The 27,781-nt window shown below is 37.0% G+C and overlaps 3 protein-coding genes and 1 long non-coding RNA gene across 13 annotated transcripts in view; 2 read left to right on the plus strand and 2 right to left on the minus strand.

Annotated features, from left to right (window-relative positions):
* LOC110459461 (eukaryotic translation initiation factor 4 gamma 3-like) overlaps positions 1 to 3,815 on the minus strand; it is a 37,102-nt gene extending 33,287 nt beyond the window's left edge. Inside the window, exons 1-4 of one of the 3 annotated variants that reach the window (XM_021511725.1) lie at positions 3,744 to 3,815; positions 3,456 to 3,605; positions 605 to 636; positions 351 to 427 (exon numbers count right to left, since the gene is read on the minus strand). In XM_021511725.1, coding sequence (XP_021367400.1) covers positions 351 to 427; positions 605 to 636; positions 3,456 to 3,532 — 186 coding nt within the window. In that variant the 5' untranslated portion in view covers positions 3,533 to 3,605; positions 3,744 to 3,815. Of the gene's footprint in view, positions 1 to 350; positions 428 to 604; positions 637 to 2,555; positions 2,637 to 3,068; positions 3,088 to 3,455; positions 3,606 to 3,743 lie in introns of those variants that run through there. The other 2 variants (XM_021511727.1, XM_021511726.1) reach the window with 2 other exon arrangements.
* Positions 3,816 to 3,828: 13 nt separating this feature from the next.
* Positions 3,829 to 21,978, plus strand: LOC110459462 (lysosomal amino acid transporter 1 homolog). 8 transcript variants are annotated; one of them, XM_021511730.1, is made up of 8 exons: positions 3,829 to 3,955; positions 10,871 to 11,262; positions 11,489 to 11,618; positions 12,293 to 12,383; positions 15,546 to 15,745; positions 16,798 to 16,884; positions 19,296 to 19,466; positions 19,987 to 21,720. In XM_021511730.1, the coding sequence occupies exons 2-8, from the start codon at positions 11,045 to 11,047 to the stop codon at positions 20,128 to 20,130; spliced, it is 1,041 nt and encodes a 346-aa protein (XP_021367405.1). In that variant the 5' UTR covers positions 3,829 to 3,955; positions 10,871 to 11,044; the 3' UTR covers positions 20,131 to 21,720. The 8 variants fall into 8 exon arrangements, 7 of the variants coding, with proteins under 7 accessions (XP_021367405.1, XP_021367404.1, XP_021367403.1 ...); XM_021511729.1 differs by having other exon boundaries at positions 10,961 to 11,262; XM_021511728.1 differs by lacking the exon at positions 3,829 to 3,955 and adding an exon at positions 4,023 to 4,514.
* LOC110459464 lies at positions 11,559 to 15,605 on the minus strand. Its single transcript, XR_002463895.1, has 3 exons — positions 15,526 to 15,605; positions 12,006 to 12,193; positions 11,559 to 11,632 (listed from the first exon to the last, which is right to left on the minus strand). It is a non-coding gene; the product is annotated as an uncharacterized LOC110459464 (long non-coding RNA).
* On the plus strand, positions 20,764 to 22,464 carry LOC110459465 (filaggrin-like). Its single transcript, XM_021511736.1, has one exon. The coding sequence runs from the start codon at positions 20,764 to 20,766 to the stop codon at positions 22,462 to 22,464; it is 1,701 nt and encodes a 566-aa protein (XP_021367411.1).
* The last annotated feature ends 5,317 nt before the right edge of the window (positions 22,465 to 27,781 follow it).

The following is a 27,781-nucleotide window of genomic DNA, read 5'->3' on the forward strand; positions in this document are numbered from 1 at the left end:
AAAGTACAAATTATTTAAGTCAGTTCTGAAAGAAAAAATTGTCCCAAAAAATATCAAATTTGGCATTTAACAAAATAGGTAATTAAGTTCACCATATCCGATGCAGATGCTTTTGGGAAAATTTATTTTCAAAACTTTACTTTATAGTTTCTACAAGGTCCATCTGCAATTATGACCATGTAGATTTTACAGCTAATCTCAACTGTCTTTTGCAAATTCAAGTTTTATCAAAGCTTCAAAAATGTTATCTTTTTTTTTAACTTTGTAAAAAGAACTTTTGCTATAATATGAAACAGCTGTTGCAACTTATGTCTCTTTTTGAAAATCTTCAGGAAGACCGGGCTACCTACCTGATTGGGATAGCCAATATTCACTAACCCTGGTTGAAAGGAGGGGTACTGCTGTGGAACTTGTTCTTCCGGACCTCCTGAAAAACATCAAATGCATTGAATGTACAAGACTGAATACATCAAGGTATTTAGCTGATGAAATGAGTAATGATGAAAATAAGACAATGGTACTTAGCTGATGAAATGAGTTATGATGAAAATAAAACAATTTCAGAAAATTACATTTCAAGTTTGGTACCAAGAGGTATACTCACTATGAACAGGTGGTGTTGTAACTCTCGAAGGTCTGCTTAGGATTAAGGAATAATCTATTTTTATTTTTTTTTGGTTTAATGCCCTCCCAACAGCCATGGAGAACGGGGAATAATTAAATACTTCACAATGATGCTGTCTAGTATCTATAAAACCTACACATACCAGGACTATAATTACTAAATACCTTTATGCACAACTCGGTATATTTGGACAGTTCTCCCTTTCCCAATTTAGTATTATTCTCTGTTGATCCCATCCCCCAGTTTTGGCTATTGTCTACAGTGACATACAATATAACCTAAAACTTGGTATGTGAATCATATATATGCCCGACACGTAAGATGTACTCCACTGGAAAGTTGTGTAAAATGTGTAATGACCATGATGTCTGATGACATAAGTTTGTGTTGTTAAAATGTCTTAGAAAAATTAACCTTTTGTTTGTTCTTAAAAAACAACAGGCTTCGGAAAAAAAAAAAAAGAAAAAAAAAGTTTACTGTGTAATATCAAAATGCCCATATTTGTATGTAACAGCAAACATGTAATTTTACCCAATTCAAATAATAACATTAAGTAACAAGACAGAACACACTCTATGATAAAGTTGAACTGTTCTGCTGATAAACCCAATTGTCCTATTTTTCATTTTACCTTTTCTTTTTTTAGGTCTTCGGAAACCATCAACTTACTTTTTACCCGACTTTTAGTGGACAGACAATCACCCATTCTATTAAGTTCTCTCAATTTTCTGCCATGGTTATAATTTGTCCTCATGAAGTCGCTCTACAGTACACCTTCTAGATTTCATTTCACAGAGCGACATATAACTGTTTAAAATAGCCGCAGATGTCGACTTTCCCATAGAACATTTGGTTCCTTATTTAGTACATACAGCAAGTAGATACCAACCACTATCTAGGGCTATGTATTAACGACAGTATTATGAAATTATCAATACATCTGTAAGAAGTTCAATATGATGGTCATATAAAACACTAAAAGGAATCTACAGATTTTTGGGGTATATTTAAAAGACGATTTCCAAAAGTTCCACAAAATTAATAGGAATATCTGAATATGCCTTGTAATTTATTTCTTTTAATAAGCATTTTTCTGGATGTGTCATCCCCAGAATTTTCCAGGTAATATTTTACAAGTGCACCTTGACATGTTAAATGTACTATGAAACACAAAATCAGTTTCATAGATGTTTTCCCAGGAACATTTTATATAGCTTTGAAAGTCTGTCTGGTCATATATATAAAGACAGATGCCTAAGGAAACACTAAATTAGGGAATAAAGAAAAGGAAAGAGAGAGATACCAAATGTTGTGATGGGGCAGCAAATTAAATTTGTCCTAATTAATTCAAATAAATTGTATTTTCTTTTTTAATATTTGTCTTCCTTCGTGATTTATGAATCATGTTAAGTATACTGTAGACATTTCAGACATTTCTATTCTAAAGTGACAGAACTATTCAATAATGCATTCTGTTTCACAATTTGCAATGTTTTTGAAATTCACAATTTCAATTTTGGGAATGTCCATTTGTGTTGGCGATTTCCCCAAATAGAACCCAGAGTCTGTTTCCCAAACTTCCCTGATAAACCTTGTGTCATTCAATATCGAAATCAAATCACCTTTTCTACTCTTCAGTTAACTTTTTTAGGATTCTATTATATAATATTTCAATATAATCAAAACAATTTCAATATGAAACAATTAATCATTTGACAAGACATGTAGGCAATGAATTGATTTTCAAGAATCAGTTTCTTTTCTGATCTGTGTGGTCTAACTTTCAGTAAATTTACAAGTGTCTACATGAAAACGAAAATTGAATTATTGTGAAAAGCACAACACAATGACAGTCCTTAAATATGAACTTAAAGAAAGAAATCCTCCCATCCATGTAGACTTATATCTGGAAAATTAAAACTTGTCTTACCTTTCTGTAGTTTTCTACGATATTTGTGAGAAATCATATTTGTCGGACAAAGAATGGATGGGATCCTTTGTACTACGTAAATATCATGCTTATAAATGTGAACTCATGACTCATTTAATGTATATACACACGTTTATAAATAACGTCACAGAAACAGGAACCAGACAGTAATGACAAGATTTTTTTAAGAAAATAAAACCGTAATCATGATAAAACATTCAGAAGATTTTTTTTTACGATCTAAAAGAAATATGGAACATTTTCATTGAAATAATCATAAATATTTCAGTGTAAACCTAGACATAACAAAGAAATCGATATGTAAATTACGTGCCATAGTCTACAGTGTTTCAATATCGGCCATAAGAACATGGTCGGCCATGCCGTACGCATGACTCGACCGGCTATATTTCCTGTCTCGGTTGTCTTGCCCCACGTGTAAAAATATTTTGACATCTGCTATATTTCGACTTAATGCACTACATCAACACTTTTTAAATGTTACAATCTTACTATTTTCTGCGATTTTCACCGACCATGAGGTTCGTCAAGTGGGCCGGTACATGTGGCTCGTTTCGTCACATGAGCACGCACCACATACCAAAACATGGCCCCGCCTACATCTAATCATTTTTTTAGCTTCTATTAAAAAACCGATGTTAAAATTCATCAGTCATCAATGCAGAACTTGAAACAATGATTATGGCTATACATAAGAATCGTTATAAGACATATTTTACTTTAATTCAACATGAAAATTCAACACATGTTGCTCTGGATTTTCCTTAGAAACTGGCCCCGTGTTGGGACTTACCGGCAGCTGTTACGACAAGTAACTGCGCAGAATACGCTAAATACGATTCCAATTATCCAACTTTATAAACAATGGGTAAAGGATACACAATGTTCCTTGGTTGTGAGTGTCCTGGTATCTGAACAGCAGCTGAAACTGGTGGTTTCACCTTCTGCACATTCATTTCAGCGTGAAAAGGGAAGCGATGAAGTCCTTGGGTAAGGACCCTTCGGAGGCTTGTTTCCAAGCACTGTCTCCTATGAAGAAGGAAACAAACACATAAAATAATAAGATTGAATGTTTAACTTTCATACTTACGGGTCCAATAAGTTAAATACGTATGTTTGAGTACAAGATGGCGTAAGATTGTAATCGAATAAGAAAATTATGGCTACCTATTTAGGTCTGCAAGGAGACGGCTTAAAACTCGGGTGTTTCCGTGATTCGCCGAACATTTTCGGTACGAAAACGAGGTCAAGGGTCATGGAAAAAATGGCGTCCTAGAACCCAATGAGACCGAATGAGCTAATATTTATACCTGTAACGAACCTGGGTTTTACACGATATCCACCTATACTTTTTGGATCTGTTCTGTTATACAACATGAGTAAGTAACGGTATAAATCAGTCTGTTAAAATAGGAAACGAGCTCAGATGGTGACGTTAACTAGTTTATGTTGTCAAATAACACCTAGGCCTAGAGTTATTTTCTCTTCAGTTTGTTTACAAATGATAAATATTATTCGACCTGACAGTAAGCTATAGTGAATGGGTTTGCTTAATCTTTTCACGGACTTTATTTATACGAGAAATGTGCATCGGAAATACAACCAGTAACTGTCGATGCCCATTCATGATTAAAGCGACCAATGGACACTTGTGAAACCCCCTCCCCCTGCCTAGGCCAGCTTCAAGTGATCAGTCATAATCACGTGCTGTACAACAGCGGTGAACCCATTGTGTTTAATGTGTTTTAAATGCATCAAATCCATCCGATGTCACCCAGATGATTACAATGGATATTTGTAGACAAACACGGAGTTATTGATGGTGTGTGTTGCAAGCTCCAGTTGAAAACTGTTGAACCTGACTTGTGGATGTATAAATTTCGCTTGAGTGGCTGGTTAAATAGTTATTGTGTATGAAGAAATTGTATTATTTCATTTGTAAGTTGTATTTAATTGCCGGGTGTTCTATGGAATTACTCATTTTTTTTACTTCAAATAGTCTGATTTTCGAGTTAGATGCTGAAACTACTGACTGGTAAGATATTACATATATATGATGGAACTTTGAATGGTGAAGTTAAATTATGCTCGTTTACATCTTAATGTTCTGAACATGACCTCTTTCTTGCAGGGTGCACAATGTCACTAGTCTGATGCCAAAGGCTAGTACTGTAGTAGAAAATGTAACTTGTAAATGCTAGTGAACATTTTCAGTATTTGCAATGAAATTATATAGGATGGGAAAGTATGGCCAAACAAACCCATGTTTGTTTCCTATTAAATATCTGAAGAAATATAGGTTATGTATGTCAGTAATAAATTTTATATATAATTTCATTTTATTTCAACATTTAAAGGGGTAAACTAGAGAAATCTGTAGTCAAGTTTAAACAATGCTTCCTTGAAAATTGTAAAATATATTTAGGTTATGGACACACAATTTTGGTAGGGTAACTGGAAACGAACATTGTTTTGACTTATGTCTGTCAAGATCTTCATGCATACAATACTAAGTGCTCTATCTACAAATGAAATCTTCATTCTAGTGTAACTTAAAATATTTTTTGTAAACCTGACAAATCTCAAAAAAAATATGATGCTTAAAATATGATATTGCAGTGTATCAGTTATATTAAAGAAACCAACCTATCCTGAGCTTATTGTGATTGAATATTGCCTTTAGTTTCCCGTTCCTCAATCGCCCTGCATACCCCTGGGTATCCAAGCAAGGGATAACGGAACCTACAGAACCTAGATCAGAAGTACGGCGTTGGCTCTGCACCCGATGATTAGTTTTATTACATTTAACAATTACTAACAGAAGGTGACAGTTTAAAAGCTTTCTCAGTTTCTATATACTGCAAAGTTGGTAGCGATGTGCAGGTAACTTATCCATGAATTTTGCCATTTATTTTTCACAGTCTGAATTTTTTCTTTACTTGGTTTAAAAAAAATGAACAGATAGGGTTTGAAATATCAGTGATTCAAGATTGGGTTCCTTCTATCTGACTTTGTGTAATTATTGTTTGTTATTACAACGCCATTTAAGAAAACTGGTACATAGTAGCAGCTACTGATCTGATAGCATACTTTTAGCCTATTTAATTGAAGTTGTTTTTTGGGATACCACAGATGATGGGACATGACTTTTTGACCTTGAGATCGTTGGTTGGGATCCCCCAGACAGTTTGACATGACCTATTGACCTTGAGGTCGTTGGTTGGGATCCCCAGACAGTTTGACATGACCTATTGACCTTGAGGTCGTTGGTTGGGATCCCCAGACAGTTTGACATGACCTATTGACCTTGAGGTCATTGGTTGAGATCCCCAGACAGTTTGACATGACCTATTGACCTTGATGTCATTGGTTGAGATCTCCAAGACAGTTTGACATGACCTATTGACCTTGTGGTCGTTAGTTGAGAACCTGTAGACAGTGGGACATGACCTATTAATGTTATGTTAATTTCATTCATCCCCCCCATTTTCCCCAATTGACTGTAGTCCTGTAATCAGAGTTGAATAAAAATGTTTGATTGGTTTGCTAACATTATTGGAAAATGATTTCAAGGCACTATCTCTTGAAGATAAAATCAGATCAATAGCCCTTGGGTGGTCGGGTGGCGCAGTGAATAGCGCACTTGCCTTTCACCAAGGCGGCCGGGGTTCGATTCCCCGATCGGACGTGAAAAGGTATGGGGTCACCTGCCCGACCACGTGGGTTTTCTCTGGGTACTCCGGTTTTCTCCCACAGCAAGACTCCCTGCGCGCTAATATTCGGGTCAACAAGAATGATTAGTATAGACTGTAAAAACTTGTTTCACAATTGTTAAAAAATAAATAAAGCTTATATTTTTAAATAGCCCTTGGGAAAAGGAAGATTCCTATTGCGTTTAGGGTAAGGTCACAGTAGCTAAAAATAGACTGTTTTTTTTTCAAAAATGTTGGTTTCTCAATGACAATGATTTGGTATACATGTAGGTATATGCCTCCACATCAGCAGCTTAATATATTCCTGTGTTCTCTATATTAATAGAAGTTTATTATCTCATGTTTCATTAAACTAAATAATGTACTTTGTTAGTGTGTAGAAAAGTTTAATCTAAGACATTTCTGTTATTATTTTGTGAAATATGTAGGAGTCATTGTAAGTTATTTGAGACAGATGTAATTTTGTCACACATTTTGCTTCAGCATGAAATTCTTAGAATTGTTATAAATTTATACTGGTATATATATCAATTCAGTATGAAATTGAATTACTATTCTGTACTAAATATCAGCGCTATTTTATAGTTATTGGTTTATACTTACGGAATAGACTTAACTATATCGGACTGGGAGATTATTGGGCAGATTATCAGTATTTTGACCATTTTCTTTGTTCACCCATTGTGAGCTCTGAACTATAAGGTTTGTGGACCTCCCAGTACTTTAACACTTCTAAACTAAGGTTCCAGTGCTATATGAAGACAATGGTAAGTTTAATTATTTAATGTAAAGCCTAAATAAATAATTCAGTGTTTAAATATCTCACTGTCTAAAAAAAGCTAGGAATGGTTAATCTATATATATGAGAGGAACATTTATTTTTTTTGTACACATTACTTCAATAGAAAAAGACAACAAGTCGATAATCTCGATTGTAGTGATAGTGATTGTATTATATTTGACTTGATGGTAGGTTCGCAAATTAGGTTGATGTGAAGGGAAAGTTCAATATGACGTCAACTTCTTATAAATGACATTTGAATAAAAATGGAAACATAATATGTAAATGATTGTGAGTTAATGAGTTCCCTTTAAGTGGCCTCAGTGAGCCCCTGAGTTATGTACGGGATTATAATAATTATTATGACATATCTATAGATATGGGAGAAAGTGACACTTCAGGCCCTTTATTACACAAGATCAATGTCCTATAAAAGAGGCCTACAATCAATCAGACAGGTATGTAACCCCAGGTAAAATGTCAGGTAATCACAGGTACATTATCCAATGTCATTACATGCTAAGCTAACATGTTGCAGTCTGTGAATTATGTAGATAAATATATTGCATGTATAGTCAACATTAAAAATGGTAATTCCCACTATTTAAACTTTTCATATATATATATATTTATTGACCAAATCTTCCGTGTTAAACGTTGTGGTCATGTTACTCCTCCGACACCTGTACTTAACAAACCAGGAAGATATCTCCCACACACACTTTAGTGTTGGGTCTATTGCACTGCCATAGTTAAGGCATATAGGGTTTTTATTAATGGTCTGGATTTCTGGGAAAATGCACAGTCACCATTAAAACTTTAAAGTGTCTTAACCAAACATTTCTAAAATTTTATAATGTTCAACATTCTTTATTCTTTATTGAAGATGTTGACTTCAATTTCAGTTTTAAATATTTAGGAAAAACATTTTTGCATACCTATTTGAACAATTTTATTTTCATCCAGGTTTTTAATTAAATTTTCTCTGTAATACTTTAGGTCATGTGTACATGTTCTTGTCTGAAACTAGGAAAATCCAAGGTTGTACACATAAATATATTACAAGTAGTGTTAGCCATAGGAGTTGTTAGCCATAGGAGGTGGCACTTCAGCTCCATTACTGTAACTTTTGTTTGTGTGTTTTATTTTTTCAAAGTCAATCATTCTAACTCATTGATTCTTGGTTCAATAGTTAATCGTGAGAAATGCAGCATCATATATATAATACCTGTTTCTATTTTTGAGAATAATGGATGTCTATCTGTGTCATATATAAGTATATCAAGAGAGGGTACATGTAGTTCTTTAAAAGCTACTGTTTGTAATACGTATATAAGGAAATTAACTAGTAAGCCAGAATCAGCGGCCTTGGTCATGTATGTGTGTTATCCACTGTGTCACCCAGCCACCTTGTTCATATGTTATAACAATTAAAAATTAATCAGCATTATAACGGAATGTATTAGCTACACTTACTTGTGTTAAATTCGCTGAGTGAGGTACGTGCCACATCCCCGCTATAGGCCCGTTATAGGTATGATGGCCTTAGAAGTCTGGTGATCCAAGGACAGGTAGATCAGGCCTGATGATCTGAGGATAGGTAGAACAGGCCCTGGGGATCTGAGGACAGGTAGAACAGGCCCTGGGGATCTGAGGATAGGTAGAACAGGCCCTGGGGATATGTTACACAGGTGTAAGAGACAGATTTAGATTGGCCATTACTAGTGCAGTAGACAGACGATTGAAAAATGTGAAGATTTTAATCTCTGACTGGGTGTTATAATTTTATGCCTTCCAGGATTTTAAATTGATATATTGATTCTGTATAACAGCTAATCAATAACTCCTGTCTTATGGTGTGGTGTCATGCTTGTGAGAAGATGTTTCTCTGATGTCCAATAATGACAAGTACAATACTAATACAGTATCTTTGTGTTTAAAAAAGTCTTGCTGTGAAATTATATGTGTTTTGACTGAACAGATGGGGTTAGTGCAGATTTACAGTATCTTGAATTCAAAAATTAATTTACTAACAATATACTTGTGGTTCCTGTATTCAATTGTGTAACCAGATTTCTATTTAAGAGTCTATTGTTCCTGTTGTCTGTATAAACACTTGTTCTAACTTTGTAGTTCCCGTAATCAATTTATTTAGTTGAAGTATTATACACATGTTTCTTGCTGTCTGTTTGAAGTTGTTCCCATTCTCTGGACAACGTGTACTAAATACATTGTGTGTGTTGTTCTTGTAATCAATATTTTAACTTGATTTCTGGTTTACTAACAATAAATCCTAAAGTAACCACAGATACATCTCGTGATTGAGCAAAATGATACAAATCCGTCAAATGCGCTGATATAAACTGATGGGGTAGATACTAGCACATTAGTAATTTAGTACCTTTTTGCACCACCAGGTCACAGGTTTGATACATTTGCCAGGTACTGTCCGCAGGTCGGGGATTTTCTCACGTTAACTCCCAGCTTTTTTCCACCACTTAAAATAGGTAGCTGTGGTTGTTATAGTAACTTGGTAATCAGCTTCAGGATAAGTGTTTTAGTCAAAAAGTATCAAAAAAGAACTTAAAACATACAAAACCATTGATCTCCTGGAGAGAAAAACTTACGTTCAATCCTCCAGGAGATATCTTTGAGTCATTGTCAACTTCTGAATCGCTATGACTGTTATATCAACATCCCATCGATCTATTTAGTTTATATAATTAAGTATGATCAAAATAAAACATTCAAGGATGAAATATTTTCATTTCAGCATCAATTTCAACCAATAATCAATCATAAGTTGATTATGAATTTCTTACATTATCAAAGTTAGAAATATTCCAAGCATTGTGTATTTGATGCGTGGGCAAAATTAGATTTTCATTTCATGAAGTTTAATGTTTTAAGCTTGCATTGATAATTGGTTTTGGTATAGAAACTCGCTGACTTCAGAATAAAATGGCTGAACAGAATATCAGTTTGTAATAACAGTTTATTGCTTTGTATTTCAGAATATAATCGATGAACAGGTTATCAGTTGTAATAACAGTTTATTGCTTTGTATTTCAGAATATAATCGATGGACAGGTTATCAGATGTAATAAACATGTACCATTTGTCTGTAGAGATTTCTGTGGGGTACTTGGTCTGATGGCAGTGATGATGACTCTATCCTAGACAACATACTACAGTTGTAATAAACATGTACCATTTGTCTGTAGAGATTTCTGTGGGGTACTTGGTCTGATGGCAGTGATGATGACTCTATCCTAGACAACATACTACAGTTGTAATAAACATGTACCATTTGTCTGTAGAGATTTCTGTGGGGTACTTGGTCTGATGGCAGTGATGATGACTCTATCCTAGACAACATACTACAGTTGTAATAAACATGTACCATTTGTCTGTAGAGATTTCTGTGGGGTATTTGGTCTGATGGCAGTGATGATGACTCTATCCTAGACAACATACTACAGTTGTAATAAACATGTACCATTTGTCTGTAGAGATTTCTGTGGGGTACTTGGTCTGATGGCAGTGATGATGACTCTATCCTAGACAACATACTACAGTTGTAATAAACATGTACCATTTGTCTGTAGAGATTTCTGTGGGGTACTTGGTCTGATGGCAGTGATGATGACTCTATCCTAGACAACATACTACAGTTGTAATAAACATGTACCATTTGTCTGTAGAGATTTCTGTGGGGTACTTGGTCTGATGGCAGTGATGATGACTCTATCCTAGACAACATACTACAGTTGTAATAAACATGTACCATTTGTCTGTAGAGATTTCTGTGGGGTACTTGGTCTGATGGCAGTGATGATGACCTAGACAACACACTACAGTTGTAATAAACATGTACCATTTGTCTGTAGAGATTTTTGTGGGGTACTTGGTCTGATGGCAGTGATGATCACCTAGACAACACACTACAGTAGTACAGAGAACTGGTGTCGGCCATGCCGGGCCTGTCCCCGTGGATGTTTGGCTCGTCCGTGGACCACTGGAGGGACTGGAACCCCTTTGAGAATGTGGCCAACAAATCTCACCCCAACAATAACTGTTCTGTTCAGTGGCCATGGCTGATCCTCCGAGACTGTGTCCATGACAACCAGGGTGTGGCCTCCGACATCCTTGGCCTTGTGTCCCTTGTGTCCTGGATGATCGTCAGTATTCCGTAAGTACTTCCGATAGATCAGATGGTTGTCTCCCTTGCATAGTTTTGCCACTGTACTGTGTATACTACCAATTTATTTACGACAGTTGTCCCCCTTGTATGACTTTGTGAGTACAGTATATTGTTCACACTCTAGATATGTATGTTTAGAGAGTTGTCCCCCTTGTATGACTTTGTGAGTACAGTATATTGTTCACACTCTAGATATGTATGTTGATGGTTACAGACAAATGGTGATGAATTGTCGGAATATCCGTGGAGTGGAGGGTATATCTTTCTTGCTTATTCTACAGTGGACCCTGGGAGATGCCACTAATCTCATTGGTTCTATCCTGACCAATCAGCTGCCATTACAGGTTTGATTTACTTCCTGAAATATAACGTAAAAATTCTTTGTTTCAAATGTTAACTTTTTGATATGTATTTCTTTTAACAAAACTCACAATTTTGAGTTATCGAAAGATTAAAAAAAAAAATGAATAGATATAATATTATTATGTATTGACTTATGAGATATTATATATATGCGTGTATACAGCGTTAATGCAGCCGTGGTTTTACCATAGAATAACCAAACGGGGGCAGGGATGTCTCTCGACTGTGACGTATGGACCCTAGTTGCATATAAGTTACTCCATTCCAATCTACAACAACATATATACATGTATAAAAACTAAATCTGTACAAATTACTGGTTCTTCTTACTGCCATCCACTCAAAATCCTTAGCCCTTGAACCCTCACCTGATTGTTTAATAACACTGCTCTTTGTTTGGGTGGTCGGGTGGCCCAGTGGATAACACACTCGCCTTTCACCAAGGCTGCCGGGGTTCAATTCCCCAATCAGGCGGGAAAAGGTATGGGCTCACCTGCCTGACCATGTGGGTTTTCTCTGGGTACTCTGGTCTCCTCTCACATTAAGACCCTGCACGCTAACATTTGGGCCAAAAAGAGTGATTAATATAAATTGAAATAACTTGTTTCATAATTGTTTTGAGATAAATAAAGTTTATATAACCTTTTTGTTTCAGATTTACTTGGCTATTTATTTTGTGTTTGCTGACATCGTGTTGTTTTGTCAATTCCTGTATTACCACATATGGAAGTGGAACCGCTCTAAATGTAAGTATATACTGGTTATATCCGGTTCTTGTTTGTTATCTGATAATCTATGTCCTGGTTATAACCTATTCTTGTTTGTTATCTGATAATCTATGTCCTGGTTATAACCGGTTCTTGTGTGTTATCTGATAATCTATGTCCTGGTTATAACCGGTTCTTGTTTGTTATCTGATAATCTATGTCCTGGTTATAACCGGTTCTTGTTTGTTATCTGATAATCTATGTCCTGGTTATAACCGGTTCTTGTTTGTTATCTGATAATCTATGTCCTGGTTATAACCGGTTCTTGTTTGTTATCTGATAATCTATGTCCTGGTTATAACCGGTTCTTGTTTGTTATCTGATAATCTATGTCCTGGTTATAACCGGTTCTTGTTTGTTATCTGATAATCTATGTCCTGGTTATAACCGGTTCTTGTTTGTTATCTGATAATCTATGTCCTGGTTATAACCGGTTCTTGTTTGTTATCTGATAATCTATGTCCTGGTTATAACCGGTTCTTGTTTGTTATCTGATAATCTATGTCCTGGTTATAACCGGTTCTTGTTTGTTATCTGATAATCTATGTCCTGGTTATAACCGGTTCTTGTTTGTTATCTGATAATCTATGTCCTGGTTATAACCGGTTCTTGTTTGTTATCTGATAATCTATGTCCTGGTTATAACCGGTTCTTGTTTGTTATCTGATAATCTATGTCCTGGTTATAACCGGTTCTTGTTTGTTATCTGATAATCTATGTCCTGGTTATAACCGGTTCTTGTTTGTTATCTGATAATCTATGTCCTGGTTATAACCGGTTCTTGTTTGTTATCTGATAATCTATGTCCTGGTTATAACCGGTTCTTGTTTGTTATCTGATAATCTATGTCCTGGTTATAACCGGTTCTTGTTTGTTATCTGATAATCTATGTCCTGGTTATAACCGGTTCTTGTTTGTTATCTGATAATCTATGTCCTGGTTATAACCGGTTCTTGTTTGTTATCTGATAATCTATGTCCTGGTTATAACCGGTTCTTGTTTGTTATCTGATAATCTATGTCCTGGTTATAACCGGTTCTTGTTTGTTATCTGATAATCTATGTCCTGGTTATAACCGGTTCTTGTTTGTTATCTGATAATCTATGTCCTGGTTATAACCGGTTCTTGTTTGTTATCTGATAATCTATGTCCTGGTTATAACCGGTTCTTGTTTGTTATCTGATAATCTATGTCCTGGTTATAACCGGTTCTTGTTTGTTATCTGATAATCTATGTCCTGGTTATAACCGGTTCTTGTTTGTTATCTGATAATCTATGTCCTGGTTATAACCGGTTCTTGTTTGTTATCTGATAATCTATGTCCTGGTTATAACCGGTTCTTGTTTGTTATCTGATAATCTATGTCCTGGTTATAACCGGTTCTTGTTTGTTATCTGATAATCTATGTCCTGGTTATAACCGGTTCTTGTTTGTTATCTGATAATCTATGTCCTGGTTATAACCTGTTCTTGTTTGTTATCTGATAGTCTATGTCCTGGTTATAACCGGTTCTTGTGTGTTATCTGATAGTCTATGTCCTGGTTATAACCTGTACTTGTTTGTTATCTGACAGTCTATGTCCTGGTTATAACCGGTTCTTGATAATCTATGTCCTGGTTATAACCAGTTCTTGTTTGTTATCTGATAATCTATGCCCTGGTTATAACCGGTTCTTGATAATCTATGTCCTGGTTATAACCAGTTCTTGTTTGTTATCTGATAATCTATGTCCAGGTTATAACCGGTTCTGGTTTGTTATCTGATAATCTATGCCCTGGTTATAACCGGTTCTTGTTTGGTATCTGATAATCTATGTCCTGGTTATAACCAGGTCTTGTGTGTTATCTGATAATCTATGTCCAGGTTATAACCGGTTCTTGTTTGGTATCTGATAATCTATTTCCTGGTTATAACCGGTTCTTGTTTGTTATCTGATAATCTATTTCCTGGTTATAACCGGTTCTTGTTTGTTATTTGACAGTCTATGTCCTGGTTATATCTGGTTCTTGTTTGTTATCTGATAGTCTATGTCCTGGTTATAACCTGTTCTTGTTTGTTATCTGATAATCTATATCCTGGTTATAACCGGTTCTTGTTTGTTATATGATAATCTATTTCCTGGTTATAACCGGTTCTTGTTTGTTATATGATAATCTATTTCCTGGTTATAACCGGTTGTTATCTGATAATCTATGTCCTGGTCATTACCGGCTGTTATCTGATAATCTATGTCCTGGTTATAACCGGTTCTTGTCTGTTATCTGATAATCTATGTCCTGGTTATAACCAGTTCTTGTTTGTTATCTGATAATCTATGTCCTGGTTATAACCGGTTGTTGTTTGTTATCTGATAATCTATATCCTGGTTATAACCGGTTGTTATCTGATAATCTATGTCCTGGTCATTACCGGTTGTTATCTGATAATCTATGTCCTGGTTATAACCGGTTCTTGTTTGTTATCTGATAATCTATGTCCTGGTTATAACCAGTTCTTGTTTGTTATCTGATAATCTATGTCCATGCTCAATACAACAGAAGTGTATTTCTCCCGCAACCACTATAGGTATCCTCACCCTCGACTCGTTGGGTAAACTTGCTAGGAGTTATGAACATTTATAGTTATCTTCTAGTGGGTAACACCCTGGACGTTTAATTGGTCAATCTCCTATTGATGACATCAGGTAACAATGCTTTGCAACACCACCTTTCACTGTGATGTCATAGTTCACTGTGATGTCATAGTTCACTGTGATGTCATAGTTCACTGTGATGTCATATAGTTCATGGCAATGGTTTCCCTGATCAGAAACAGCAATAATGAATTCCCAGGAGAAACACATGGTTTTCTAGATATAATATCAAAACTTATGGGAGAAACAGGTCCCCAATCTCATGATGGTTGGTTATCATGTGTATCAAACTCTTGTAAGTTCATTTTAAAATTGTAAAAGACACTTGTAACCTTGTCTTTATACAAATTTAAAATTAACTAAGTTAGATAAACATGATAACCAACCATCACTCATTTTGGAACCTGTATATCTCCCACCATCTTGTATTGATGAGCATTGTAATGTGAAACAAGAAATGTTAATTTAAATAACAGCCCTGTTCCTTACCTGTAATATTTTATCTCCAGTGGACAAGGAAGCCCAGCCTAGCGGCCCCGCCCGGATAGTGCTGTGTTTTACCGGTGCTTTCCTCTCCGTCAGCTCTGTAGGAACCCTGATGTCCAGGTTTAGTGGGGTACCAGACATCCCCAGGGGTACTGTACATATACCAAGGCCTGGCAGTAGACAACTCTTGTCAGCCAATCTTACACATGTCCAGTTCTTCAAAGTAAGTACAAGATCATCAGACAACCTGGAAGTGTGGCTAGTCGAAACACATGATACAAGACCAGTCTATGCAAGACATATAAGAGAAAGTGGTTTAACTTAACCCTTTCACTACTGTAGACCGTAATGGACTCATCCATATCAATGCATGGACGAGTCTACTGAAGTTACATAGGGGTGAAAGGGTTAAGCTCACTCCTAAGAAGAGGCATGTAACCTTTGCATAAATAAACTTCTATGTCAAGGACACAAAATCAACTTCTCATTTCTAGAGTTACTGGCATGATCATAAAATATATATTGGTGGTTGTCTTCTTACCAATTTAACAGTTTTTCTATATTAAATACATCAAAAAATCTACTTCTTAAAGATCCCCATACCACTGGCAACACTGTAACAATGCTTTGGAAACTGGGGGGTTTCGGAAAAACTTGAGCTTTGATCAATCAGTACTGAAAAGAAAACTATACCTTGTGGGACTTTTATGAAATGAAATAAAGATAAGATAAACAAAATATAATCAACAGCTGCATTCTGAGTATACAAATTTATAAGGACATGGTATTTGAACCCTGGACTTCAGATTGTTGTTTTATGTCTCTAACTGACTGATCTACCAGGTCAAGGGAAGTGACCTGGCCCAGCCGTGCTACAGTTATACAACATTGATTAAAGGGAGGTTACTGTAAATACGAAACACTCCAGTGCAATGGGACAGGGATGCTTAAAGTCCATAAGTCCGAGAGTAGTGATCATTGGTGTGTAGCTTGTTGGGATAACAGACAATTACGCCTGGCCAGAAGTGTTAGGTTGGTTGTTTAAATGCATGCAAATCATATTGATATATTTAATAGGCCCAGATATATTTAATAGGCCCAGATTTGAGATTTCTTTTACATCACCCATTCAATAACATATTAGGTATTTAGTGGTACAGGTCCAAAGGGCCTCTTGTATTATATAGGTATGTTTTATACTTCATTAAAATGTTTTAAGATTAAAAGTTACCTTCAATGTAAATTCAATTGATCAATGATTTTGTGTTATTTTAGAACATAAGAGACGAGTCTGGCTATGCCATTGGAATAGTATCAAGTATATTCTACATTGGGTCTCGCCTTTCACAGCTGTACAAAAATGTGAGTATGAGAACAAATCTCTCAGCTGACAAAAAACGAGGGCATCGGGAGAACTATTTTTATTTTCAACTGGCTGCTGAAAATATGATGTTGCCTTCAAGGTTTCATACATAATTTCTTACAGCATAATAAATCAATGTAATACTGGTGAAATACTTTATTCCAGAACTGGTTGAGAAGATGCTATTTCAATGTTGATGAAAACTAGCTATGAAATTAAATCTTGAAAATTTAAATTTGGGAATGAATCTCCTTCCAAATTAATGCAAAAATCAAATGATTTACAATACACATGTACATATGGCTGAGGTTGTGCCACAAGTGAGTCAGACAAACAGACAATGGGGCATTTCTATTACCTCACTGTCTGGTGTGTTTCAGTACAAGAGGAAGTCGACCGAGGGTCTGTCAGTAATGATGTTTATTCTGGCTGTTTCAGTACAATAGGAAGTCGACTGAGGGTCTGTCAGTAATGATGTTTATTCTGGCTGTTTCAGTACAAGAGGAAGTCGACTGAGGGTCTGTCAGTAATGATGTTTATTCTGGCTGTTTCAGTACAAGAGGAAGTCGACTGAGGGTCTGTCAGTAATGATGTTTATTCTGGCTGTTTCAGTACAAGAGGAAGTCGACTGAGGGTCTGTCAGTAATGATGTTTATTCTGGCTGTTTCAGTACAAGAGGAAGTCGACTGAGGGTCTGTCAGTAATGATGTTTATTCTGGCTGTTTCAGTACAAGAGGAAGTCGACTGAGGGTCTGTCAGTAATGATGTTTATTCTGGCTGTTTCAGTACAAGAGGAAGTCGACTGAGGGTCTGTCAGTAATGATGTTTATTCTGGCTGTTTCAGTACAAGAGGAAGTCGACTGAGGGTCTGTCAGTAATGATGTTTATTCTGGCTGTTTCAGTACAAGAGGAAGTCGACTGAGGGTCTGTCAGTAATGATGTTTATTCTGGCTGTTTCAGTACAAGAGGAAGTCGACTGAGGGTCTGTCAGTAATGATGTTTATTCTGGCTGTTTCAGTACAAGAGGAAGTCGACTGAGGGTCTGTCAGTAATGATGTTTATTCTGGCTGTTTCAGTACAAGAGGAAGTCGACTGAGGGTCTGTCAGTAATGATGTTTATTCTGGCTGTTTCAGTACAAGAGGAAGTCGACTGAGGGTCTGTCAGTAATGATGTTTATTCTGGCTGTTTCAGTACAAGAGGAAGTCGACTGAGGGTCTGTCAGTAATGATGTTTATTCTGGCTGTTTCAGTACAAGAGGAAGTCGACTGAGGGTCTGTCAGTAATGATGTTTATTCTGGCTGTTTCAGTACAAGAGGAAGTCGACTGAGGGTCTGTCAGTAATGATGTTTATTCTGGCTGTTTCAGTACAAGAGGAAGTCGACTGAGGGTCTGTCAGTAATGATGTTTATTCTGGCTGTTTCAGTACAAGAGGAAGTCGACTGAGGGTCTGTCAGTAATGATGTTTATTCTGGCTGTTTCAGTACAAGAGGAAGTCGACTGAGGGTCTGTCAGTAATGATGTTTATTCTGGCTGTTTCAGTACAAGAGGAAGTCGACTGAGGGTCTGTCAGTAATGATGTTTATTCTGGCTGTTTCAGTACAAGAGGAAGTCGACTGAGGGTCTGTCAGTAATGATGTTTATTCTGGCTGTTTCAGTACAAGAGGAAGTCGACTGAGGGTCTGTCAGTAATGATGTTTATTCTGGCTGTTTCAGTACAAGAGGAAGTCGACTGAGGGTCTGTCAGTAATGATGTTTATTCTGGCTGTTTCAGTACAAGAGGAAGTCGACTGAGGGTCTGTCAGTAATGATGTTTATTCTGGCTGTTTCAGTACAAGAGGAAGTCGACTGAGGGTCTGTCAGTAATGATGTTTATTCTGGCTGTTTCAGTACAAGAGGAAGTCGACTGAGGGTCTGTCAGTAATGATGTTTATTCTGGCTGTTTCAGTACAAGAGGAAGTCGACTGAGGGTCTGTCAGTAATGATGTTTATTCTGGCTGTTTCAGTACAAGAGGAAGTCGACTGAGGGTCTGTCAGTAATGATGTTTATTCTGGCTGTTTCAGTACAAGAGGAAGTCGACTGAGGGTCTGTCAGTAATGATGTTTATTCTGGCTGTTTCAGTACAAGAGGAAGTCGACTGAGGGTCTGTCAGTAATGATGTTTATTCTGGCTGTTTCAGTACAAGAGGAAGTCGACTGAGGGTCTGTCAGTAATGATGTTTATTCTGGCTGTTTCAGTACAAGAGGAAGTCGACTGAGGGTCTGTCAGTAATGATGTTTATTCTGGCTGTTTCAGTACAAGAGGAAGTCGACTGAGGGTCTGTCAGTAATGATGTTTATTCTGGCTGTTTCAGTACAAGAGGAAGTCGACCGAGGGTCTGTCAGTAATGATGTTTATTCTGGCTGTTTCAGTACAAGAGGAAGTCGACCGAGGGTCTGTCAGTAATGATGTTTATTCTGGCTGTACTGGGGAACATCACGTATGGTTTGTCCATCCTGGTGCGGTCACTGGACGGAGAGTTTGTCCTGCACCACCTTCCCTGGCTAATCGGCAGTCTGGGAGTTATCTTCCTTGATTTGTCGGTATCCTTTTTACCTGTTGGTCCAGGTTTCATGAGAAGCAGTGATCTTAAATCCCATGTAAGAGCCCTGTACGTAATCCTGGTAAGATATATTTTTAAAGCAATATTCAGAAATTTGACCTTTGTTGCATTAATGATGTCATCTGTTTACATTGTAAAACCTACTCTAAGATGCTGATACTTTCTAGTTCCTCCTCTTTAATTTGATAAAAATTCTTTACACCCAAAGATACCTGAACCAAGTCAGCAGTAACCTTTAAGCCAGGAACCAAGCTATAAACGGTGAAAACTTATCACAATCACATTATTCTCCTCCTGGCCATATTGAATTGCAATTATTGAATAATCAGCAACTAAATTACACTAAGTATACACTTGGCACACGCTGAATCAGAAAGAAATCACTACTTTGTGAGATTCAAACAAATTATTTAAGTTTCAGAAATCAACCTTTTCATGTATAACGTTATTCAGATTAAGATACTTATATAAAAGTGAACATTTCTTTAACTGATGACCAGCTGCTGTGTCAGTTCAAGTACTATGGTGTGAGGGACTTTGATACTCTCGCAAATCAGCCACTGTTGAACAGTGAGGTGATGAACCAGGCCTCCCCCCTGGACTACACTGAGGCGAGGGTAGAACCAAATGGGCTCATCAACTGAGTGGACTGGCAGTTCTGCTTTGACAAGTCGGGGCCTCAGCTGAGAACCAGAGGAGCCAACTATCCAATGGAAACCAATGTAATATCAGCGGTGAAACAGTGGCACATCGGCTACACTGGGCTTCTAAGGCGTTATTTAGGCTAATAAAAAAGTGTGTGTCCTGTACAATGCTACATGTATAACTATAAGGTTTTTGGTTAACCCTTTCAACCCTATGTAACTTTAATAAACTCTGCCATGCATTGATCTTGATAAGTCCATTATGGTCTACAGTGGTGAAAGGGTTAAGGCATGGATTAATAATATAGTGGATGTAATGGGAGGAAAAAATTTTGATTCAAACTCTATAATACCTCAATGGATGGAAAGCTAATGACAAATTAACAGTTGATCATGTGTTAACAACATTGAAACCTGTATTGGACCAACATTACTGTAATTAGAATTTTTTTCTGCTTGGCATGATTCTGTAGGGTTAGCTGTGTTACAGGAAACACACCTATTCTTGTATTCGGCCTTATTGAGAACCCATAGACTCAAAAGAAAAAAAAGATGAATCCTAATGACCTGATTAACTTACAACCCAGGTAGAATACTGGACACTAACAAGTCTTTCATTAAATAACACAGGAGATGGGGATACGAGGGGGAACTCACAGACACAAGGCGGAACTCACAGATACAAGGGGGAACTCACAGACACAAGGGAGAACTCACAGACACAAGGGAGAACTCACAGACACAAGGGGTAACTCACAGACACAAGAAGGAACTCACAGACACAAGAGGGAACTCACAGACACAAGGGAGAACTCACAGACACAAGGGGGAACTCACAGACACAGGGAGGAACTCACAGATACAAGGGGGAACTCACAGACACAAGGGGGAACTCACAGATACAAGGGGGAACTCACAGACACAAGGGTGAACTCACAGACACAAGGAGGAACTCACAGACACAAGGGGAAACTCACAGACACAAGGGGGAACTCACAGACACAAGGGGGAATTCACAGACACAAGGGGGAACTCACAGACACAAGGGGGAGCTCACAGACACAAGGCGGAACTCACAGACACAAGGGAGAACTCACAGACACAAGGGGGAACTCACAGATACAAGTGGGACCTCACAGATACAAGGGGGAACTCACAGACACAAGGGGGAACTCACAGACACAAGGGATAACTCACAGACACAAGTGGGACCTCACAGATACAAGGGGGAACTCACAGATACAAGGAGGAACTCACAGACACAAGGGGGAACTCACAGACACAAGGGAGAACTCACAGACACAAGGGAGAACTCACAGACACAAGGGAGAACTCACAGACACAAGGGGGAACTCACAGATGCAAGGGGGAACTCACAGATACAAGGGGGAACTCACAGACACAAGGGGGAACTCACAGATGCAAGGGGGAACTCACAGATACGAGGGGGAACTCACAGACACAAGGGGGAACTCACAGACACAAGGGAGAACTCACAGACAAGGGGGAACTCACAGACACAAGGGGGACCTCACAGACACAAGGGAGAACTCACAGACACAAGGGGTAACTCACAGACACAAGGGGGAACTCACAGACACCAGGAGGAACTCACAGACACGAGGGGGAACTCACAGATACAAGGGGGAACTCACAGACACAAGGGGGAACCCACAGACAAGGGGGAACTCACAGACACAAGGGGGACCTCACAGACACAAGGGAGAACTCACAGACACAAGGGAGAACCCACAGACACAAGGGGGAACTCACAGACACAAGGGGGACCTCACAGACACAAGGGAGAACTCACAGACACAAGGGGTAACTCACAGACACAAGGGGGAACTCACAGACACCAGGGGGAACTCACAGACACGAGGGAGAACTCACAGACACAAGGGAGAACTCACAGACACAAGGGGTAACTCACAGACACAAGGGGGAACTCACAGACACCAGGAGGAACTCACAGACACGAGGGGGAACTCACAGACACAAGGGGGAACTCACAGATACAAGGAGGAACTCACAGACACAAGGGGGAACTCACAGACAAGGGGGATCTCACAGACAAGGGGGAACTCACAGACACAAGGGGGAAGTCACAGACACAAGGGGGAACGCACAGACACAAGGGGGAACTCACAGACAAGGGGGAACTCAGAGACACAAGGGGGAACTCACAGACACAAGGGGGAACTCACAGACAAGGGGGAACTCACAGACAAGGGGGAACTCACAGACACAAGGGGGAACTCACAGACACAAGGGGAACTCACAGACAAGGGGGACCTCACAGACACAAGTGGGACCTCACAGACACAAGGGTGAAATCACAGAAACAAGGGGGAACTCAGAGACACAAGGGAGAACCCACAGACGCAAGGGAGAACCCACAGACACAAGGGGGAACTCACAGACACAAGGGAGAACTCACAGATACAAGGGGAACTCACAGATACAAGTGGGACCTCACAGACACAAGGGGGAACTCACAGACACAAGGGGGAGCTCACAGACCCAAGGCGGAACTCACAGACACAAGGGGGAACTCACAGACACAAGGGGAACTCACAGATACAAGTGGGACCTCACAGATACAAGGGGGAACTCACAGACACAAGGAGGAACTCACAGATGTCTGGAGGGAAACAGAAAAGTGTGTGAATGAAGTAAATGAAATAGGCATAAGGTTAGAACACGTGTATTCATGGTAATACAACAATAGGCCGTTAGCAATTGTCAGAATGAGGGGTAAGATTCATGTAGAATCTGTATGTTGGTGCTTCAAGAAATTAATATGTATAAGGTCTCGTGTGTTTGTTACAGAGTCAGAGCGTCACTGTTCTTCCAGAATTTGTATTGCAGTATGGGGCAAGACTGTGTTTTATTATCATTATTCTGTTGTCAAAAGGGGCATGGCACATATTCCAAACCTCAAATTCCGTATATAATATGTGTATTGTGAATCCCATGTTCCGTATGTATGTGTATAATGTATCATAAGAATTTTGGAATCTGTTTTGGAATCTGTGCCATGCCCCTGTGCTGCTGTTCTTATCATTTATACTCCTATACAATGTGTTATCTTACTCATGTAAATGTATGTAACGTATTACATCAGATGATAAAGAACACTTGCACTCTGCTATTTTTTCAGGAAAAAGAGACCAACTCTTGGATCAATATTTGTCAGATTTAAAATCTGAATCATACAGATGGTACAGTAATACCTTGTTATAATGCCACCATTTGTCCAGAGAAAGTTTGGCGTTATAAAGGAGTTGAGCGAAAAATTGAGATAATGTAAAGAGGAAATTAAAATATGTTGGCGGTCAACAAAGTGGCAAATGAAACAAAATGCACTATAGAGCACGGTTTTACTGTAATCGACAACACTTTGGATAGTTTTCTCAATGTGTAAACTTAACTTCAAAGAAGTTGATTTCCTTGATGATTCATATATAGAAACATGTTTAAAGGGTGAAAATATGCACATCATTTTATGTAAATGTAAATAGTTCAGTTGAAATAAGAGTTGCTTCCCTTAGCTCATTTATTTTTTTAAGTATCTATGCAATTTTTGCTTTGCATAATTGATCATTCTGATTTTAAATTATTTTTTATGAGATGAGATTAACAAAGTTTCATAGATCAGTGTTTAATGAAGATGTTTTTTTTAGTAGGAATAGAATACAATATTTTACGCATGACAATAGATCTGCTTTACAAACTGAATATCTTCAATAGATTTGTTTTATTTACTAAATTGAGATAAATAGTCAGCTTTACATTAAAGGGAATTAGAATGAGTTTGTTAACTAAACATCTGGTAAATTTGTGTTTTTAAAGCAAATCATTAAAATTATAAAGCGTAAATGCTTAAAAGTTTAAATACTAAATACCTGATAGGTGATTGCTTAAAAGTAAATTAAAGCAAGATTGTAGGCTAAATATATAGTAGATATGTGTTTCAAAATGAATGTTAACAAATTCATAGACTTGCTAGGCTGTGATACTCGCAATGTTTCTCCCATCATTTACAGAAATACCCCCCGTTTTACCCGTGTTAAGAGTTTTCTGTGATCCCAAAGGGTATGACAGTTAGCCCATAGTCATAGAACATAACAATACATGTACTATGACATCATGGGAACCAGGGTTAGACACTAACTTTTTTTGTTTGGTAGTCGAAGTTGAATAGATTATTTACTAGTCCTTCGTCAATGTAAATTGTCAATTTTTTTCTGATAAGGAAACGTCGCGATCTACAGTACAAAACATCAAAAGTAATCGACTGTAGGGGACTTGAAATAATTACTGCAATAAAAATATGGTGAAGTTTTAGGAAACTTTTGACAATTATTATGCAATATTTCTTATTTTAAGCTGTTTTCTAATGTTTTAAAAAGAAATATCCTTATTTTATAATCATATTTTTCACAAGTCCAAAGGACCAATTAGGTAATTAGGTGATTCACTAGTCCTTGCTGAAATCTACTAGTCCAGGACTAGCGGACTAGTGTTAGTGTCGACCCCTGGGAACATTAAAATATGATGTCTCAATCAGCTTCCATCAGGAGTGATCTTCAAATTAGGGTAAAAAAGGGATTACAAATGCCACCAGTTTTGCATATTAATAACAGGATTTGAAAAAAAGAATCATCCCTACCATGAGGGTATGTCAGAAAAATGTCCATGCTTTGGGTGAGATTCTTGAATGTCAGAGTCTCAGCTTGACGCAAGCCTCGGTTTAGACAATTAAGAATATCACCCCTAGGATTGAGATTTTCCTGTCATACACTCACAGTGGGGGAAGATTCGTTTAGTCAATGTGATAGACTGTATATGTGCTTATTTAAGTAAAAAAGAAAATTATTTTATGAAGTCTTATTTCAGTGGAAGACTTTTTATTAGAAGCCTCATTTCAGTTGTAGAAGACTTAGTTTCGGTGTAACTAACAGAGGTATAATTACATTTATTCTGCACCTTTTTTGCGATTTATTTTAATGGTATTAATTGTAACACAGAAACATTATTTTGATTTTATTTCATGTATATATTAATTATTGTATAATTTTTTTCTCAATTTTATTTTGAGAATGATACTTTCTGTGCAATATTAAAATGTGTAATAATTAATTATGTTATGGTGATATACTGTGATACAGCTGTGTTATAGGGGAGCTGAGGATCACAAAAATTCTGCGACCTAAATAATAGACAGATATTTTCCTCAGAATTAATCAGATTTTCGTCTGTTATTGTTTTATTACTATTTTGTGTTTGAATTGTGAAACAAGAGTTTATCACATGTAACTTCTTGCCACACCAATATCTCATGGTTGATGATGATCAAGTTTATATATTTATATACATGTAAATATTTAAATTTAAATTTCCACTGCACATAATTTGATCAGTATCATTTTGAAGCTTCTCCCATCTCAAACAACATGAGACAACTGTTAGAAACAAACATTTTGGTGATTTGCACTGATGACACAAACACTTCATCATCAAAAATATTAGGGAACACCTATGATTAGATAAATAATAACTCCAAAATTTAGAATTTAGATATACATTGTATGTATTGAACAGCATTTGTGGGCTTCATGGTGAATATGTATGTACTAGAATTGTGTTCATACTGTCATGAACATTGAAAAAATGTGTGTAAACTACTTTAAAGATTTAGGCAAAGTGCACAGATATTTTGTGGTTTATAGAACATATTCCCCAAAATGATCATGGTAGTTCCCTCTAATTGAATTTCAAGGGGACAACACATTGGAGTGCATAGTTAATTATTATTGATTGATTTCGGATGAAAACAAAAATACTTTTGCACAAACACAACATTGGTCTGTTATTTCTCACCCCCAAACATATGTGTAGGTTGTCATCAGTTTTAGTGTTGTAATTCTTTTGTAGGTTTTACAATATAACCTGGAAAAATCATTAGGGAAAAGTATTTTTTTTTATATATATATATGTAGCCATTAAACTAGTATATATGTAGTTATTTATCTCTAGTATTTATCTCTAGTATTTATCTCTAGTATTTATACTTCTCATATATAAGTCTTAACTAAAGGAATAGATCTATCTTTTACAGGAATTCCTGCTTTCATTTTCCCATATATTAGACTTAACTGAAGAAATGAATCCATCTTTTACAGGAATTTACGTTTTAATTTTCCCATATATTTGACTTAACTAAAGGAGTAGATCTATCTTTTACAGGAATTCCTGATTTCATTTTCCCATATATTTGTCTTAACTGAAGAAATGAATCCATCTTTTACAGGAATTTATTTTTTAATTTTCCCATATATTTGACTTAACTAAAGGAGTAGATCTATCTTTTACAGGAATTCCTGCTTTCATTTTCCCATATATTTGTCTTAACTGAAGAAATGAATCCATCTTTTACAGGAATTCATGTTTTAATTTTCCCATATATTTGTCTTAACTAAAGGAGTAGATCTATCTTTTACAGGAATTCCTGCTTTCATTTTCCCATATATTAGTCTTAACTGAAGAAATGAATCCATCTTTTACAGGAATTCATGTTTTAATTTTCCCATATATTAGTCTTAACTAAAGGAGTAGATCTATCTTTTACAAGAATTTCTGTTTTAATTACACACAGATATTAGTGCCTGTGAATTGTAGTTTATTTACATTGACTGATCTGACATTCCATTCTTATCTTGTTTATTGACTTTGTGTTGAAATGTATTCATCAAATGAATAAAACAATCCTGTTATAAGTATATACATTGTTCTCTGTTGTCAATTAGTACAGGCATACTGCCACAATAGGAGTAGCCTCCCCTTACCATAGAAATAAATTATTTAAGGAAAACACCCATAAACTCTTCCTTTTTAAATTAATGCTTTCCCCTTTGAAAACCAATATCAATCGATGTAAGAATCATCTAGACAAAAGTGTCCCCCTTCCACCTAAAAATAGTACTAAGTGGGGGTAAATAATCAGATCGCCAAAATTGTCATCCCCTTGACACCAATACACAGGGCAAAATGAACGAGCTAGCCGATAGATTGATTTTTATTTAAACATTTTCATTTGTATCTAATATACAAAAGGGATTGGGCACAAGTCGTCCAACTTATGTAAAACCTTTTAATTAATATTTTCAATTAAGTTAAGTGTTACAGAGAGATGGGGGTGGGGTGGGTGTCACGGCTTGAAGATATTTAATGTGAGATCGTGGTAGTGATACACTGCCCACTATTCATAAAACTCTGCTTATTTTTAGAGTTCATCACTTCCTGTGCCACTGTTGCCTTGTAAATTCCATTCCTTCTGGTATTTTCGTTTCACTAGTGCCGTTTGTATCGGGGAAGATCAGAAACAGGACTCTTCAACATTTAAATAAAGATAGTTCGCCACCCTCCCCACTAAAACTACTCCTATCCACTAAACATCATAAAGAGGCTAGCCAATAGTCTCCTCTAAAAATCAAATCAAAGAGGTAATTCAACTGCTAATTTTGCTCTCCGGGGAGGGGGCAAACTAGTATAGAGCCAGGGGAGGGGGCTAACTAGTATAGAGCCGGGGGAGGGAGCAAACTAGTATAGAGCCGGGGGAGGGGGCTAACTAGTATAGAGCCGGGGG

The sequence above is a fragment of the Mizuhopecten yessoensis genome, unplaced genomic scaffold, assembly GCF_002113885.1.
Source record: "Mizuhopecten yessoensis strain PY_sf001 unplaced genomic scaffold, ASM211388v2 scaffold10071, whole genome shotgun sequence".
NCBI classification, from domain to species: Eukaryota; Metazoa; Mollusca; class Bivalvia; order Pectinida; family Pectinidae; genus Mizuhopecten; species Mizuhopecten yessoensis.